The sequence below is a fragment of the Mustela erminea genome, chromosome 12 (assembly GCF_009829155.1).
Source record: "Mustela erminea isolate mMusErm1 chromosome 12, mMusErm1.Pri, whole genome shotgun sequence".
Lineage (NCBI taxonomy): Eukaryota > Metazoa > Chordata > Mammalia > Carnivora > Mustelidae > Mustela > Mustela erminea.
The window spans coordinates 89101974-89120693 of record NC_045625.1 but is presented as its reverse complement, the minus strand read 5'-3'; the positions used below and the strand labels follow the sequence as shown (position 1 = coordinate 89120693).

Sequence of the window (18720 nt, the reverse complement as noted above, 5' to 3'; positions counted from 1 at the left end):
AATGATGATCATTTTGCAATATATACAAATATCAAATCATGTCATATACCTTAAACTAATACCATGTTGTATGTTAATGCAATCTCTATAAAACTGGAAAAAATGATACATGTGTATTAGGGCTGAAAGGAAAAGTACTATACAATATATTAAAATGTTAACAGAGGCTGTCTCAGGAAAAAAATTTGGTGCCTAACTGTTTCTGTTTTATTATTTTGTTTTTGGCTTTCTTTTTCTGGACAATCAATTTTAACTTAAGGGTTTTTGTATTTGGAATGTTTTAATCAAGTATAAATATTGTTCTTAAACCCCACTCCTTCATGGGTGGTAGCCCTCTGTGGGTCCTGGGCGGTGCACTTCTCCGCCCCTACTGTGCACCTGTGACAGCCTTCTTTCAGAGTCCCCACGGCTCCCTCATGGAAGCAGCATTCACATCACACGCCCCAGACTGGGGACCAGGCATGTTCCCTTCTAAAGTGGTGTTAGTTTCGTGGCCTTGCAGTGAATTGCCAGGAAATACGTATTTTTAAAGAAAAAAGAACAGGACTTCATACTGATGGTCCCAATTCTAATTTAACCATATAGAGTATTCTTTGTTTTAAATTTGTTTATCTCAGACTAGGAATCTAGGTTCCCAGTAACATTAACTAATTATCTTACAATATACAAATAATAGTTTCAAAGTAAGAATGCCATTATCACAACAACAAAAGTACTGAATGAAGTATATGGTGTTTTAGGGAACTCTCTATTTGTCTTTAAAATATGATCCTTGAGGACATGTGGCAGAAGTATAGTGGTTTTCGAACTCTGTGATAACATGTCAATGACCTGACACTCTGATAAGGGTTTTAGCTGGTTTTTGGTTTGTAGGAAATGCTATTTCCTATTTAATATTATTTTGATTATGTTAAATGTTTATAAAATTCCAAAGTCAAAACTGTAACAAGGTATATGAAGTCTTTCTTCTTTGCAGGTCCCATATGCGATACTCCATCATTTCCCACAGGTTAATTCTTTTAAAATTAGTTGGTAGTATCCCCCGTATTTCTTTTTGCAAATATAAGCATACGTGCACACTTTCATATTCCCCACCCATCCCACAATTCCCACACGAATTACGACACAGAAAGATTTTTTTTCTCTCTCTCTCTCATTATTTTTTTTTTTACTCAGTATGTCCTATCACTCTTTACCAATATACAGAGAATTTCCTTAGTCTTTTTACAACTGATCAGTATTCCATTATGTGGATATTTTATTTAACCAGTTCCTTAGACACCTACTAGTTGCCCATCTTCTACTACTACAAACAATCCATAATGCATAACTTTGTTTGGATGGCATTTTATATTTTTCTGACCTAACTCTGGGTGAGGTTCCTAGCTGAGTGAAAGGAGATGCTGCCTGGTCCCTGGTTCTGGTCCCTCCCTCCAGGGATGGGGGTCCCGCACAGCCCCAGGACCAGACCACGTTAATGAGCTTATGAATGTTTCTGTGTGAGGCAACCCTTGTCAGTGGTGCTGGTGTGGCAGGATACTTGCAGTTTGCGTTTCTCTTGTCATTAATGAAACTAAGCCCCTCTTCATGTTCCCATGTCATTTCTTTTTTTCTTCAGTGAACTTGGTCAGCCAGGCAGTTCCCTCTCTTCTTTTTCTGCCTGGGTTTTTAAGAAGGCTTTGTACATTAGCCCCGTTATTGCAAAAAAAATTCTCCTAGTTTGTCATGTCTCTTAACTTTGCATTTTTAAAAGATCTATAGTCGATTTATTAATCTTTCCTTTTAGTGTTTCTCATTTTTGAGTCAAGGAAGATTTTTTTTTTCTGCTCCCAGGTTATACTTTATTCTACTCCTATGGCTTTATTTTTCACATCTTTGACATATTTGAAATATTTCCTAGTGTATAAGAAAAATACTCAATTTTATTTTAGGAACCAAAACATTTTAAAACAGAAGTTACAATTTAACTCCTGCTGACTTGTATCATCTATTTTTCCTCAGGAATATTCTTCCAGAACAAATTTGCAACGCTGAAGAAGATGGTGATTCAACCCTGGAGCATCTTCATCTTGAAAACAATTTTATTAAAACAAGAGAAATATCATCCTATGCATTTTCGTGCATAAGATCATACTCGAGTATAGTTCTTAAACCACAAAATATCAAGTAATTCCAGGTTTTTGTTCACCACTTCTAATCTGTCCTCTTACATTTGTGGCGCAGCATCTGTCATTGATAAGTGAGACCCCACCTGACTTGCCACCCCACAGAGAATCAACCAAAACATACCCCACGTTTCCTTCTCCAGCACTTTTAGTGAAAGTTTCAGCTTCACACTCCGGAAAAGAAGTCCTCTCCATGCAAGCTTCCTTATAGAACAGGATGTTATTCACTGTTCACTTAGACTGGGAAAATCTGGAGCAAAATAAGTAATGACCTTTACAACTGGCCTGAGTATTGCTATTAGCTGGAACCCTCAAAGTCCCTTTAAAAATCATTTGTGTTATGGTTCAAGAGCAAGAAGTGTATGACAGGAAAAAATAATAGCTGGAATTTATGAATTAGTGTTCTGTTAGTTATCCTACTGTTAAAACAATAATTATTCATTTTCTATAAGATCCTATGCTACAATTATTGTATAATATACTTAATAATTTGCTTTGCTCTAATCCTTCTAATAATCACACATGTGAAATTAAAACACTACTGTCACGTAATTTCCTGGTTTTGAGAATTGTAGTATGTTTACATACTGGTTTTTAACATTAGAGGAAGCTGGGAGGAAGGTATATTTAAATTCTACACTATTTTTGAAACTTTTCTGCAAGTCTAAAATTTGTGTCAGTCTAAAAAAATTTAAGAATATGCTCATTATTCTTTATTCAAGATCAAAAGATTTTATGGAAAGTAGTGGAGTTTGTTTAAAAGATACTAATTGTCCTTGCTACAACCTTATAAATATAAACTAAACACGAATTTTGAAAATTTTTGCTCCATTGGTCATTGTTAGCACCTACCTTCTTTGCCTTAACGTGCTCACAAGTATCCTTTTATTCAGTTCAATTTAACATAAAGCTCTTAGCATTTACTATGTATTAGAACCTACCAAAACCAGATGGTATTAAAATTTTCATTATGTAATGATCTTTTGTCATTATTTCTAGACTAATTTATAAAGGACAGATATAGAAACTGTGTTGACTTCTCTTGCTGCTCTCAGTTTTGTGTCTGCAAAACACGAGAGTAGGAGCTTATACTCAGGTCACTCTAACTTTTCAAACTTCAGTGACCCCATCTTGCAATAGTTGTTTCCCCACCCGAGGGAGCTCCCAGCCTGACTTCACAGAGAACCAGAGAGCCATGAGAAACATCTGCAAAGTGTGGCAGGCAGGTGCATGCACTTATCACCGACCTTCCAGATCAAGGTACTAGCCACCAGCATAGTCACCGAAGCTAGTTCCTGAGCAACTTCCCAAGATGTGAGTTTGATTTTATACCACTTGAACTAATTCTGCTTATTTATTATTTTTTAAAGATTTATCTATTTATTCAAGAGCCTGAGAGTGAGTGCATGGGGTGGGGGGCAAAGGGAGAAAATCTCAAGCAAACTCCCTGCTAAGTGCAGAGCTCGATCTCACGACCCTGCCATCACGACCAAAGCTGAAACTGAGTCGGACACTCAACTGACTGGGCCACCCAGGCGGCCCTTATTTATTTATTTATTTTTTATTTTATTTTTAAGTAATTTCCACACTCAGTGTGGGGCTTGAACTCACAACCCTGAGATCAATAGTCACACACTCATGGACTGAGCCAGCCAGGCACGTCAAGCTAATTTTATTTCTAAGCCCTTCCTTCTAAGCATCCTCTTGTAATAGCTAGGGTTTTGATACTGTAACATGAACAATAACAATATGATGACAGCTGTTAGAATCAGGGCAGGTGGCTAAGAGCAGAAGCAGAATCTTATGGAACAAGAAGTTGATATTTATAACCAGTTAAGAAAAGTAGGAGCATAATTAATTTAAACTGGCTGACTTGAACATAAGAGACAATTAAAACAAGAAGATACAGTCACTCATCCCTTTAACAAGAACACTTCCATTATACTTCCTGCTGTGTGAATATAAATGCACTGACATAATCATTTAAGGAACTAGGCAGCAAAGTGTAAGGTGAGTCAACAGAGTTTGCATGCTGGGACAATGCTGATGGATACTGAGCCATTTCTTCATCTGACTTGAACCTGTGTTCCAGATGCTGTTGTAGAGAGAGACAGGGATGAACAGAACTGACGAAGTCTCTGCTCTCTGGGAACACACAGTGTGGTAGGGAAAAGAAGCAGGATATCAGAGAGACAGTCACATCGAGGCCAACCAAATGCAACGAAGTCAGCAGAACAGGGTGGTGATGTGGTGAAGCTGGGGTCCTTCACTCCCAGATCCTGGGTCTCGGGACTGTGCGAGCCCCATCACCCACACTGAGGTGCTGCCTCCAAAGCAGCTGTGGAGTGACCCCAGGTCCTGGTGTACATGAAGACCCCACTGTGCAACTGGGATACCCTGACAGGAACAGAATCTCTAGGAAGGCTGGAAATCAGAGTGACTGAAGGAAGAATTGCTCCTAAGTTGGAAGACACTTTTATTTCTGATTTTATAACTTAAAATATAAAATATGTCTAGCATTGAACTTGTTCAGCTTTGAAATTTCATCATGTCCTGTACAGGAAGTTTTAATTCCATTTAAAAAAAGTGATAAATGTCTTTATAGCAAATATTCTTCATGATATAATGTTAAAAACAAACAGATGTTCTGCTTGGCTTCAGAAATATGCTGTAATTATGAGCACACATGTACACTATGTGTAGCTATGACCAAAAATATTAATGGTGTGTTATCTTTGCACACACATACAAAGAATGCTAACTATATATAATGCTAACTATATACATACTAAATATAGTAAAAACTATATTTTTACTTTTCAGATATGGCTTAAGATTATTACAAAAAAGCACTAAAGATATGACATGGTCAAAGACACATAAAGCCTGGAATTATAAGGAAATAACTACACCAGGAATCAGGGCTGGCTGCCCACCTTGGTCTCCAATTATTTGTTTATAGCCATTTTCCTTGTCGGGGATCACTCCATTCAATTATAAAACAATGTATCTGGAACAGACCAGGGGTCTTCAAGGGGTCTGTAGTGCCCTGGGCTGGAAGTGTCCCTGAAGAAGTACGCACACTCCCCTTCAGACAGAGCAACTCTGCTACCTCCAGAAAGATGAGCTGCGCCTGCCCGCCCTCGCTTTTTCTTAGAACCAATGGACAGGTGCTATCTGAATCACATACCGAACTTAAAGATTTACAAAGAACATGCACCTAAGTCCCTGGTCCTTCCCTAACCCTCGGTCCAGCTCCCTTCACTCCTACAACACATGGCTGGAGAGCCTTGGTCTGAGCATGGACTACAGCCCGCCTGGACGTGGCCAGCCTCCCCGCGCGCTGGACAAGGAAGTCTAATTGGCGTGTCTGCTCCTTTGCAGCTCCACCGCAGCGGGGTGGGTCTGCTGCCCTCTGACTTGACCCCGGAAAGCAGGTGGCTGGGGGAGCACAGAATTAGATGCTGCAGCAAGGGTTGGTAGGAGCCACTTGGGAGCAACATGGGGCATGTGGCTGAGCCAGGACTTACTCTGAAGTCCAAAAAGCAGAAAGTCTAGACACCTGAGTGGGCGCTGGGCACCTGGTGCAGTGGGTGCTGCCAACAGAGATGAGCAAGATCCAACGGCCTGTCCGTGGGCCTGCACTTCCACTGACTCCACACATCACCCAGGGAGTCAGCCTCACCAAGTGAGTTACTTTTTAGAGATGACTGCTTTTATTAACATACAAAAAAACAAAAAAAAATCATTTTTTGTAGTGTCTTTGTCTGGCTTTGGTATCAGGGTAATGCTGGCCTCACAGAAATGAATTTGGAAGTTTTCCTTCCTCTTTTATTTTTGTGGAATAGTGTGAGAAGAACAGGTATTATCTTTCCTTAAATGTTGGGTAGAATTCACCTGTGAAGCCATCTGGTCCTGGGCTTTTGTTTGTTGTTGGGAGTTTTTTGATTAGTGATTCAGTGTCTTTGATGGTTATAGGTGTATTCAAATTTTCTGTTTCTTCCTGATTCAGCTTTGGGAGCTTATAGGTTTCTAGGAATTTATCCATTTCTTCAAGATTGTCCAATTTGTTGGCAAATAATTTTTCATAATATTCTCTTATAATCCTTTATATTTCTGTGGTGTCCATTATTATGTCTCCTCTCTCATTTCTGATTTGAGTCCTGTCTCTTTTTTTCTTGATGAGCCTGGTAAAAGGTTTATCAATTTTGTTTACTTTTTCAAAAAACCAAATGCTGGTTTCATTTATCTGTTCTATTGCTTTTTAAAATCTATTTCACTTGTTTCTGCTTTAATCTTTATTATTTCTTTCCTTCTACTGGTTTTGGGTTTTGTTCTTCTTTTTCTAGCTCCTTTTGGTGTAAGGTTAGGTTGTTTGAGATTTTTCTTGCTTCTTGCCTGTATTGCCCTAAATTTCCCTCTTAGAACAGCTTTTGCTGAATCCAGTGATTTCGGACCATTGTGTTTTCGTTTGTCTCCATGTACTTCATTTATTTATTTATTTTTTTAAGATTTTGTTTATTTATTTGACACGGAGAGAGAGAGCACAAGCAGTGAGAGTGGCAGGCAGAGGAAGAGAGAGAAGCAGGCTCTCTGACAAGCACGGAGCCTGATGTGGAACTCAGTCCCAGGATTCTGGGATCATGACCTGAGCCAAAGGCAGCTGCTTAATGGACTGAGACACCCGGGTGTTCCATGAGTTCCTCTTTCATTTCTTGGTTGACCCACTCGTACTTTAGCAGCATGTTATTTAGTCTCCATGTATTTGTCTTCTTTTTAGACTTTTTCTTACGATTGATTTCTCTTTTCATAGTGTTGTGATCAGAAAAGATACATGATATGATTTCGATCTTTTTGAATTTATTGAGACTTGTTCTGTGACCTAGCATGTGCCCTATTCTGGAGAATGCTCCATGTGCACTTGAAAAGAATATGTATTCTGCTGGTTTTGGATGGAATGTCCTGAATATATCTGTTCGGTCCATCTGCTCAAATGTATTGTTCACAGCCACTGTTTCTGTGTTGATTTTGGTCTGGATGATCTGTCCCATTAATGTAAGTGGGGTATTAAGGTCCCCTACTATTATTAGAAAATTCCATATTAAAATCTCTGATGGGGGTGCTTTGGTGGCGCAGTGGGTTAAGTCGCTGCCTTTGGCTCAGGTCATGATCTCAGGGTCCTGGGACTGAGCCCCGCGTTGGGCTCTCTGCTCACCGGGGAGCCTGCTTCCCCCTCTCTCTCTGCCTGCCTCTCTGCCTACTTACTTGTGATCTCTCTCTTGCTCTGTCAAATAAATAAATAAAAATCTTTAAAATCTCTGATGAACAGAGATGCAAAAATCCTCAAAGTAACATCTAAATCCAAAAATATATTAAAAAAATAATTCACCATGATCAAGTGGGATTTAATCCAGGGATGCAAGGGTGCTTCAATATTTGCAAATCAACCAATGTGATACATTGCATCAATTAGAGAAAGCAAAAAAAATCATATGATCACCTCAATAGATGCAGAAAATGCATCTGACAACACACAACAACAATTTATGATTTTTACAAAACCCTCAACAGGGGCACCTGGGTGGCTCAGTACATTAAGCTGTCTGCCTTCAGCTCAGGTCATGGTCCCAGGGTCCTGGGACTGAGCCCCACATTGGGCTCCCTGCTCTGTGTGGAGTCTGCTTCTTCCTCTCCCTCTGCCCTTCCCCCTGGTTGTGCTCTCCTCTCTCTCAAATAAATAAAATCTTTAAAAAAAAAAAAAAACCCTCAACAAAATAGTTTTAAAAGAAACATACCTCAACCTAATAAGACCTAATATATGAAAAACCCACAGCAAACACCATACTCAATGGGGAAAAACTAAGAGCTGTCCCTCTAAGATCAAGAATCAGACAAGGATGTTCAATCTTACTACTTTTATTCAACATAGTACTGGAAGTACTAGCCATGGCAATCTGACAAGAAAAAGGAATAGAAGGTATCCAAATTGGTGAGGAAGAAGTAAAACTTGCACTATTTGGAGATGACATGATACTACATATAGAAAACCCTAAAGATTCAAATGCAAAACTACTACAACTGATAAATGAATTCAGTAAAGTCACAGGGTATAAAATTAATATACGGTAATCTGTTGCATTCCTATACACTAATAATGAAGCAACAGAAAGAGAATTTAAGAAAACAATCCCATTTACAATTAATTGCACCCCAAATAAAATATCTAGCAATAAACTTAACCAAAGAAGTGAAAAACCTGTACTCCAAATCTATAAAACACTGATGAAAGAAACTGAAGACAACATAAACAAGTGGAAGGAGAGTCCATGTCCATGGCTTGGAAGAACAATATTGTTAAAATGTCGTACTACCTAAAGCGATCTACAGATTTAATACAACCCCTACCAAAATACCAACAGCATTATTCATAGAACTAGAATAATTCTAAAATTTGTCTGGAACCCCAGAAGACCCTGAACTGTTAAAGCCATCTTGGGAAGGAACAAAGCTGGAAGTATCACAATCCCAGATTTCAAGATACACTGCAAAGCTACAGGAATCAAAACAGAAAGAAACACATTGAGGGGCGCCTAGGTGGTTCGGTGTCTGACTCTTGGTTTCTGTTCAGGTCATGATCTCAGGGTTGTGAGATCGAGCCCTGTGTCAGACTCTGTGCTGGGCGTGGAGCCTGCTTGGGGTTCTCTTTCTCGCCCTCCCATGCACTTGCGTTCTCTCTCTCACTCAGAAAGGAAAAGAGAAGAGAAAGGAGGAAGGAAGGAAGGAAGGAACATGTTGATCAACAGAACAGAATACAGAGCCCATCTATAAATCCATCCTCATTATGGTCAATTAATCTACAAGGAGACAAGAATATACGAGGAAAAGAGACTCTCTTCAACAAATGGTGTTGAGAAAACTGGACGGTTACATAAAAAAGAATGAAACCAGACTACTTTCTTATCTCATACATAAAAATAAACACAAAATGGATTGAAAACCTAAATGTGAGACCTGAAACCATAAAACTCCTAGAAGAAAACACAGGCAGTAATTTCTCTAACATCCATCAAAACATTTTTCTGGCTAGGTCTCCTGAGGCAAGGGAAATGAAAGCAAAACTAAATTACTGGTACTACACCAAAATAAAAATCTTTTGCACAAGAAAGGTAACCATCAACGAAACAAAAAGACAACCTACTGAATAGGAGAAGATATTTGCAAGTGATTTATCTGATATCTAAAATATAAAAAGAACTTACACAACCTAATACCCCCAAAACAAGTAATGTGATTTTAATGGGCACCAGATCTTGAATAGACATTTTTCTAAAGAAGACATCCAGCTGGCCAACAGACATCTGAAAGGATGCTCAACATTACTAGTCATCAGTGAAATGCAAATCAAAATCACAATGAGATACCACCTCACACCTGGCAGAATGGCTAAAATCAAGAAAACCAGAAGTAACACGTGTTACTGAGGATGTGGAGAAAAAGGAACCCTTGTGCACTGTTGGTAGGAATGTGAATTGGTGCAGCCACTATGGAAAAGAGTATGGAGGTACCTAAAAAAATTAAAAATAGAACTACCATATGATCTGATAATTTTACTGTTGGGTATTTACGCTAAGAAAATGAAAACACTAATTTGAAGAGATATATGCACCCCTATCTTTATTGCAGCATTATTTATAATAGCCACGACATGGACGCAGGCCCCACGTCCAACAGATGAATGAATAAAGAAGGTGTGGTGTATATACACAGTGGTGTATTACTCAGCTGCAGAAAGAACGAAATCCTGGCATTTGCAACATAGACTTACAAGTGTAATGCTAGGTGAAATATGTCCAACTAAGACAAATACCAAATGATTTCACTCATATGTAGAATTTAAGAAACAAAGAGTGAAAGAAAACAGAGATGAAAAAACCCCAGCCTCTTAAACACAGAGAACAGACTGGTTGCCAGAGGGGAGGTGGGTGAGAGGGAGGGTGGAACAGGTGAAGGGGCTTAAGAGTACGTTTATCGTGATGAGCGGTGAGTAATGTGCAGAATGTTGAATCAGTATATTGTACACTTAAAGCTGATACTTCATGTTAATTATACTTGAATTAAAAAAAAAAAGACAAAAACTACCCACAGCGCTAGTTTAAATGTGCCTCTGCACAATGTCCTCTGGTACAAACACATGGACCCTTCTAGGAGCAGCGAGGTCAGTATCATTAGCCCATTCGCACATAATGTGATTATTCCAATAACCTTTCAATAGTATGTAATATAAACCTTTAAATTCATTGTTGGCAGCGGGCGGGTGGGGGGCACCTGGGTGGCTCAGTCGGTTAAGCATCCAACTCTTGATTTCAGCTCAGATCATGATCTTAGGGTCGTGAGATTGAGTCCGTGGCAGGCTCCGTGCTCCGAAGGGAGTCTGCTCGGACATTCTCTCCCTGACCCTGCTCCTCCCCCAAGCTTGTGCGCACACATGTGCTCTCTCAAATAAATAAACATTCTTAAAAAAAATAAATTCAGGGTCAGCTGGGTGACTCAATCATTAAGCGTCTGCCTTCGGTTCAGGTCATGATCCTAGGGTCCTGGGATCTAGTCCCGCATCCGGCTCCCTGCTCAATGGGAAGCCTGTTTCTTCCTCTCCCACTACCCCCACCCTCGCTTGTGTTCCCTCTCTCGTTGTCTCTGTCAAGCAAATAAATAAATATTTAATGAGTAAACAAATAAATTCATTAGGAAGTGCTAACAAATTTTAACACTTGTTTTAAAATAATTCTAGATTTAGTAAGTATGTGAAAATTTAAACCACAGATGATTAGCTAAACGATAAGCCCCCCACCCCATTTTTACTTGTGGCTCACATGGTATCAAGTGTAGTATTAATGTGCTGTAGGCAAAAATGGTTTCCCTGAATTGACAAATTTAGGTCTGGGGTAACAAAGAAAGACCAAGGTATAATACAGGAAGTAATTGGCACTGAATTTAGAGGAAGGAAAAGCATCTGGCTTGAGGGGCCTTGACATAGGATCTGAGTCAGCAGAGTGGAGGGAATGAGCGGAGGTGAGGAGGGCTCAGGAGACCAGACTTAGCACGAGGAGAAGCGAGGGCACTGTGAGCTCTGAGGGAGGAAGGTCAAGAGAACAGTGGTGTCAGGAGGGGACGTGAGCCAGCACTGTGGGGCTGATCCGATCAGCACAGGTGACAGCAGGAAGAGCAGAAACAGGAATGGGTGTAACAGAGACTTGTACAGAAATATGCTGGGACAACTGGCTGCCAGCCAAGAGACACGAGAGAAGGGAGCCAGAGAGAACTGTTCACGCCTCAGGGACACTGCGGAGAGGCTGACAGGAAGGGACAGTTTGGGCAAGAACATGCTGAATTTGGAGGTTGCCATAGAGTTCCGGCAGGATGATAGGAGGAGCGAGAAAGTTGGGGATCTACAGGCAAGGACAGCTCAGGAGATGGCAGGGGAGCTGAACCCTAATGGGCAATGGCTCCCAATGTCAATGGAGTGAAGGAGCCAAGCTCACTGCCAGTTTCCTTCTGAGCACATGGAACTTCTGCGGTACAGACAAGATATGCCTAGAAGCCTGGCCTCCTCTCATCTGGAGCTTGGGACAGGTGCCACCACCATGCTGATAGATCTGGCGTCATGAGTTAGGTGCACACTGATTATTTATTGCATATGTGGTGCCGCATGGTAGACGGATGAGGGTATATCATGTTTTTCCAAAAAGGTTGTAAAACTAGAAGAACAGAGACAAGCTGTTTCTGGCTCCCTCCATTCTGAGCACAGACTGGTACTAAACGGACTGCTGACCCCAGGTCTGGACGGCTCAGCTCATGAGCCCTCCAGCACTGCTACAGCAACACAGCTCCCAAGCAACACAGAAAGGAATCTGTAAACTCTGAGGACTTTTAAAGGAGAAGTAAGACATTGAACTGAAAAAGATTTATACAGGGTCTTAAAATAAATAAAGAATAATTTACCTATCAATATTTCCTGACATGAACATCAGAAAACACAGAGTATTTTATAAACAACTAAGCTGTGCTTTGACAACTGGTAATACCCAGTAACCAAGTGATTGTTCTGCATAATAACAACATCGACTATGTTCTCGAAAGCCATCATTTAAACATACCATGAATTACTAGGTTCATGGATGCTGACATAAAAAAATGAACTACTCAAATTCTGCTGTTTCAGTGAAATCTCAAAGGGCGGTTAAAACCCTGACATCTATTCCGCCTCCTTCCCTTATTTAGAAAACAGAAAGTTTCCTCGTAGGAGATGTATTCACAGACTGAAGATGACTGAATTATTTCTCTGTTCATAGTTGAATGTAAATTCAAATCCTCAACTTAAAGTTCAAAAATATTAAAAGTATGCATGAGGGGCACCTGGGTGGCACAGTGGGTTAAGTGTCCAACTCCTGATTTCGGCTCAGGTCATGATCTCAGGGTCCCGAGATAGAACCGTGCAGGGGGCTCCATGCTGGGCACGCAGCCTGCTTGGGATTCTCTCTCCTCTCTCTCTGCCCCTCCTCCCACTCCCTCTCTAAAATGAAACGAAACAAACAAACAAACACACACACACACACACACAGAAATTGTCGAAAGTTTCTGGCTAGCTCTAACCTATATAAGAGGACTCCAGGGTCTGCAAATACAGAAGTCTATTGAAACATGAGGTCTGCCTCTTAGAGTTAAAAATCAAGAACAAGTATCATGGTTCTGACCTGGAGTCCCCATTAGCTGTGGACGTGGTCATGCTACTTAGACCCTGATTCCCAGTGTCCCAAAACATGACATTGGGGGACACACCATCTACCTTCCCAGGCTGCTGGGAAGGTCAAATGAGAGACCATCCATTACTGTGCTGAGCACAGGGCGGACATGGGATCAGGTGAGCGTCCATCCCTTCACTGACAGGTGTCAGAAACAGGCAGGCACGGAGGTCTGGTGATTTGCTCAAGGCTGCCTGGACTCTAGCTATGGTAGACACTAATTATTCCAGGTAATTAATTTCTTAGATTATGAAATATAGCGGGGAAAGGAGTGGGCGTACTGCAAGGGCTGGGGTCGGCGGGATGCTGTGGCACGTCCGAGGCTCTCCCAAGCCTGGAGCCTTTCTCACAACCCTCCGCACAGAGAAGAGCAAAAGCAGCGTGGAGCACAAGCAGCCGGGGTCTCCAGAAACACACAGTGAGTGTGGGATGCAACAGAGTCCAAACTACTCTTCATCACAGACAGGAATAATTTAGAAAATCTTGATTATTGTAAGAAAGAAAAGTAAGTCTGACTTATAAACATGATTCACTGTGATTATTTGTAACACTAAGATGGGGGGAAATTATTTAAAACAGCCAGCCAAACTAGAAGAGTACGTGAACAAGAAAGGTGTCCTGCAGATAAGATCCCACTTAAAAGATACCTCACCAAGGGTCTGCAGGGATAGAGTCCGTCTGCGAGCAAGCCTTGGCCTCCCTGTCCAGCAGCCGGGCGCAGCACGCTGCATGGTCCTGCAGAGGAGCTCACCCATTTCGTGGCGCTCCCTACAGTCTGCTGTCAACAGGCCAGTCGTGTTAGCACACGTGGGAGCCTAGCCGCCTGAATGCTTCAGCACACTCTAACATGTTCCTCACATGTCTCTGCCCTGATGTGCCAAACAGGAACAGTGTTAAGACCATGAGCCCTACTGGAATTTGGTCTGTCACAAACTGGTATGTGCAAAGAAGTGAATGCTTTTAACTCTGTAAGTGGGCCTCAGTGATCACACAACTGAAAATTAAAGGCATGACTATTTCTTCTTTGAAGTTACATTTCTCTCTACATGAAAATGGATACAATCAAAACTTAGAGTCCAGCACATTTTTTCCTTTACACAAAATGTGAAGAATGTGAATCCACACAAGGGAAAGCAGATTGCATTAAAAATAACATGTGATTGCACTAAACACGTCTTAGTTTGGAACAGAAAAGGAATGCATCATGCTATTGAAATGTCATGGTGTGTTTCTAAGTAACAGAGTCTCGGTGGTCAAATAAACTTATATTAAACTATCAACTGATAGAAGCAAATCTTTTTATAAGAATCTGCAAAAGGCTGATTTGTTTTATATAAGTTGAAAATTACATTCACAATTAGCAAATTTATACTGTCTGAAATACTGATTCTAGGGCAGTGGTTCTTAACTATTAGAAGGACGGACCCCTGTGAGGGTCTGATGGGAGCTATCACAAGCCCTCCACGCAGAAAGACGCATGTCTACTAATACTTAACATGTATCAAGGAATTCATAAAGCCTTTCTCAACCCTCTAGGGATTCACACACCCTGGTTAGGAAACCCTATGCAGGGGAACCGCTTACTCAACCTAAAATTTTACATGTAAGTATTTCACTAGAGGTAAGGATAAATCAGCTAAAATTAAAGCTACCTGCCTTTCCCCCCACAGGTATTTAGCAATATTTTTAAGGTCAAAGACAAGTTGAAAGAACAATACAATGACCATCTCTATACTCTTCACCTCTATTCACCCATTAACACTATTTTGTCTATTCATCTTATCTCTTTCTCTCTCCCACGTCCATGTCTGCACACACATAAGAATTTACAAGAGCCAGGCTTGACCATTCGAATGCAAGCTGTGGATGTCATAAGACTGTCACCTAGGACCAGAGGACTCCTGAGAGCAAGGAGAGCTCCTGACATGACTGAGGACAGTCACAGCCATCAGCAAACCCAGGTCTGTCTCACCACAGCCCATACTCAGAGTCCCCCGTGTCCAACCAGGCCTCAGGGCTGTGTGTGTGAACCGTTTTATATGTGGACCTTCCAGTTCCCCGTGAGCGACCTACAACGGCAACCCCTGCTCAGGGCAGAGTCTCACCCCTTTGCTGTTCTGAAGGGTACTGGCCAGCTCTCTTGTAAAATGTCCCCTGCTTACACTTGTCTGACTGGACGTAGATAAAACCTGTCTGGCAGGAATCCCACACAGTGATGTTGGGTGGGCGCATTACTGGTGATTCTGAGACATTTCATTGAGGTGGTACCATCTTCCCCTGGTAATTACAATCAGTCTGTAAGGTAAGACTTTGGGTCTGTGTGACCATCTTGCCATCCAGTGAGCTTCCATTCACTCTTTTTGCCGGAATCAGTTAGCACATCGCAGGGGTCCCAGCAGGTGGACTGTCCAGCTCTGGCTCCTTCTGTCCTGATCAGCTGGCATTCTTCTATAGGAAAAGTGCTATCCCTTTTACTCTCCTTACTGTGTTACTACAAGTATTCTGCATTCGACATGCTCTAATCCACGGCCACCCTTGTGCTGTGAGGTGCTCACACTGTTCACGTTGGCTTCCAGACTCTGTCCACGTGCCTGTGGTAAACTCTGCAGACTCCAGTGCTGGCTGGCATGAGATGTTTCAAGCACATCTTATGCTTTCCCTGGCCCCAACATGGTACCTGTCATTTCTCCTAGGACCCTTGTTTGTCCTTCTAGTGGGAAAGAGTCCCTAGAAACACAGATATGGAAGTCAGATGCATGAGCTTTCAGGTCTTGTTGGAAAGAGCGAGAAAGTTGATTTAAAACAAAACTATTGGGGCACCTGGGTGGCTCAGTGGGCTAAGCCTCTGCCTTCAGCTCAGGTCATGATCTCAGGGTCCTGGGATCGAGCCCCACATCGGGCTCTCTGCTCAGCAGGGAGCCTGCTTCCCCCCACTCTCTCGCTGCCTGTCTCTTTGTCTACTTATGATATCTCTCTCTCTCTCTCTGTGTCAAAAAAATAAATAAAATCTTTAAAACAAAACTATTACTTGTGCCCTTTCCTCAAAGCGAACTGACACTTGAGGCATTATTTAAAAGTATCTGGCATCCATACAATATTATAAACTTATTGCAGTAAGTCCTTTGATATTCAAAAATTCAACTCAATTCATTAAAAATTTTTTTATTAACATATAATGTATTATTTGTTTTGGGGGTATCAACTGAATTCACTTTAAATAACAACTTATGTCATTAACTCATTTTCAGAGCAAACCCTCCAACTGAGGGCACAGTAGGTAGAGGAAGGAGAGCAGCCCGGAACCAGAATCCAGAAGCCTGTAGGAAGGAGGTTGCTGCCACCAGCTCGGTCAATTGCTGGAATTGCACAGGATGTCATGGCCAGCTTTGTCACACTGTTTTTTAAAGATATGCTATAAAATTGGACTTTGACATAAAATTTCCTGTTTTTTAAAAATACCATATGCTCCAAACAAAACACATCTGCAGGCTGAATACTGTGCACGGGTCGTGACCTGCAGTGTAAATAATTAATCCTAAAGCACAGAGCCTAGTCTACACTGAGCATTTCCCCTACACAACCTCCCGGTTATGCAGGAAGAGCAGATACTGTTTACATCCTCAGGTTTGATGGCCCAGAACATTCCTAAAATCGTACTCACAAGGCCAGCCTCCTCCCACCCCTTAGGGCTTCCACCACAGCTCTTTACTACTTTTCCTCACGGCACTTACACCGTTTTGTGGAATGAGCGATCGACCGCATGATTCCTTGTAGTGAGAGATACTACACAATCTACTCCAAGGTGCTCAGAAGGCCAAAAATGCCAGAAGCCACTTGACAGACATCACACAACTCAGCCTCCTGGTGATTCTTGAGCTTAAGAACGTACCTCTTGGGGCCACAGACAACTATTTTATTCCTAATTTGTAGGAGAGGATTCCCAAGGGCCTTTCTAGTTCTCCTTTGTTTGGATCAAGACCACTGCTCCCCATTTCCACACTAGGAGAAGGTCCGGAAGGGGGTCTGAGGAATTATATGCAAGGGTGCCTGGTGGTACAGTCGGTTGGGGGTCCAACTCTGGATTTCAGCTCAGGTCATGATCTCACAGGTGTGGGATCAAGGCCGGCATCGGGCTCTACGGTCAGCAGAGAGTCTGCTTGAGACTCCCTCTCCCTCTCCAAGATAAATTTATGCATGAACTTGGATACAATTAAGCAGTTTATTTTTATTTTTGCCATGGTTGGAATATATCAGGCTATGCAAGAAATCTGTGCTGAGGTTCCTTCTGTGGCAAAGAGTGTTTCTGTTCATGTCAGCATAGAGAACATTACTTGTTCAGTTTTGTAATATTGTTTATAACATAATGTGCAGATGGTTCGTGATTCCTAAGGATATTGTTTTGATAGAATGAAATTAATTCTCCAGTTTTTAGAGGAAAGCCTAATGAGGGAAAAACAAAACAATAAAGTGTAGGAAACAAACGTGTAGGAAAAAATTGGGTCCCATCCACAGGACGCCTACAGGAACCTACACTGGAAGCTTCTCTCCTCCTGATGCTTTAAGAAGACAGGGCACATGGCTGGGTCTGGAACAATAGCATGCATGTGGGGAAAATCTGTGCTGTCTTTCCACAAGGCGTGTATGCATGAGGGTCTTCTCCGTAGGGCTGTGGGAGGGGTCCGGGCGGAGTCTGCAGAGCAGGTAAACAAGCCAAATACACAGCCATCCCCTGGCACTACTTCTGGGCCTACTTCCTTCCCCACGCCTCTGATCAAAGATCAAAGCAAGGACTGGAGAAAGACAGGGTAGGGGACTCGCAGTGGGGAGAGGTGGAACAGGCTATCCTACACCCTTGCAGAGCAATCTCGCCGGAAGTGCCTCACGCTCTCTAGACCAGGAGGCAGAGGCAAAGGCGGGGAGCGCGTGTCCCACTGCCAGGAGGAGCTGCCACTCAGCCCCAGCCCAGGGCTGCCATGTAGAACCAGGAGCACACGCTGGCAAAGCTTAGCTTGTCGAGAGGACCGGAAACATCCTAATTCGAAGAACTGCAATTCCAAACAAAAACACATATACAGGAGCCTCACCCGACAGATGAAAGTGTGTCTGAACACTCACAGCTGCGCCCCACACGGGAATGTATATGTGAACTCGGACTGGGGGCACATTCACACAACCCTGAGACCGAGTCGCAACACCCTGGACGCATGTCAAACAGCAAAGGCAGGGTGAGGAAAGCCAGACCCCAGAGCCAGCTGCCATGTGCTACATTTACAGAGCACAGGGAATGCTCAGCGTTTGACGCCAGGCAGCAGCCTCCTCTGAGGAAGCTGGAGCGGGGGCGGGGTTTCCCAACCAGCGCCTGGTTTATGAAAATTAACCGAGCTCCACCATTATGATGTGTTGTTACTTATTTCTGTAATATACACGCATTAAAGTTGAAAAACAAAACATGGTGCAGGACAAACAGAACTCTGCCTGGAAGAAACCCAGGTCGGTGAGGGCAGTTCAGCCCTCAGGAGGCCCTGTTCATCAAGGTGGCGGACATGTCCCCGACCCCGACATAACGGCGCCAGTGGGAGCGCAGCACCGGACCCACTGGGACTCCCACTGGATCGAGCTGCAGTGCCGAGGGGGCTGGCCCGCAGGGCCAGCACACTCCAGGTCCTTTTTACGGGGGGCCTGGCCGCCCGTCGCTCGGAAGGGCCACATGCTCTCGGTGGCCGTGGCTGCCTCACTACTGCACGGCAAGGTGGGAA

General features: G+C 42.5%; 2 protein-coding genes across 4 annotated transcripts in view; one reads left to right on the top strand and one right to left on the bottom strand.

The window, feature by feature from the left end:
- Positions 1–2771, top strand: part of ECM2 (extracellular matrix protein 2) — a 32743-nt gene extending 29972 nt beyond the window's left edge. For both annotated transcript variants that reach the window (XM_032308410.1, XM_032308409.1), the window contains exon 10: positions 2002–2771. In XM_032308410.1, coding sequence (XP_032164301.1) covers positions 2002–2170 — 169 coding nt within the window. In that variant the 3' untranslated portion in view covers positions 2171–2771. The remainder of the gene's footprint in view (positions 1–2001) is intronic.
- CENPP (centromere protein P) overlaps positions 1–18720 on the bottom strand; it is a 223180-nt gene that overhangs the window by 68953 nt on the left and 135507 nt on the right. The window lies entirely within an intron of this gene.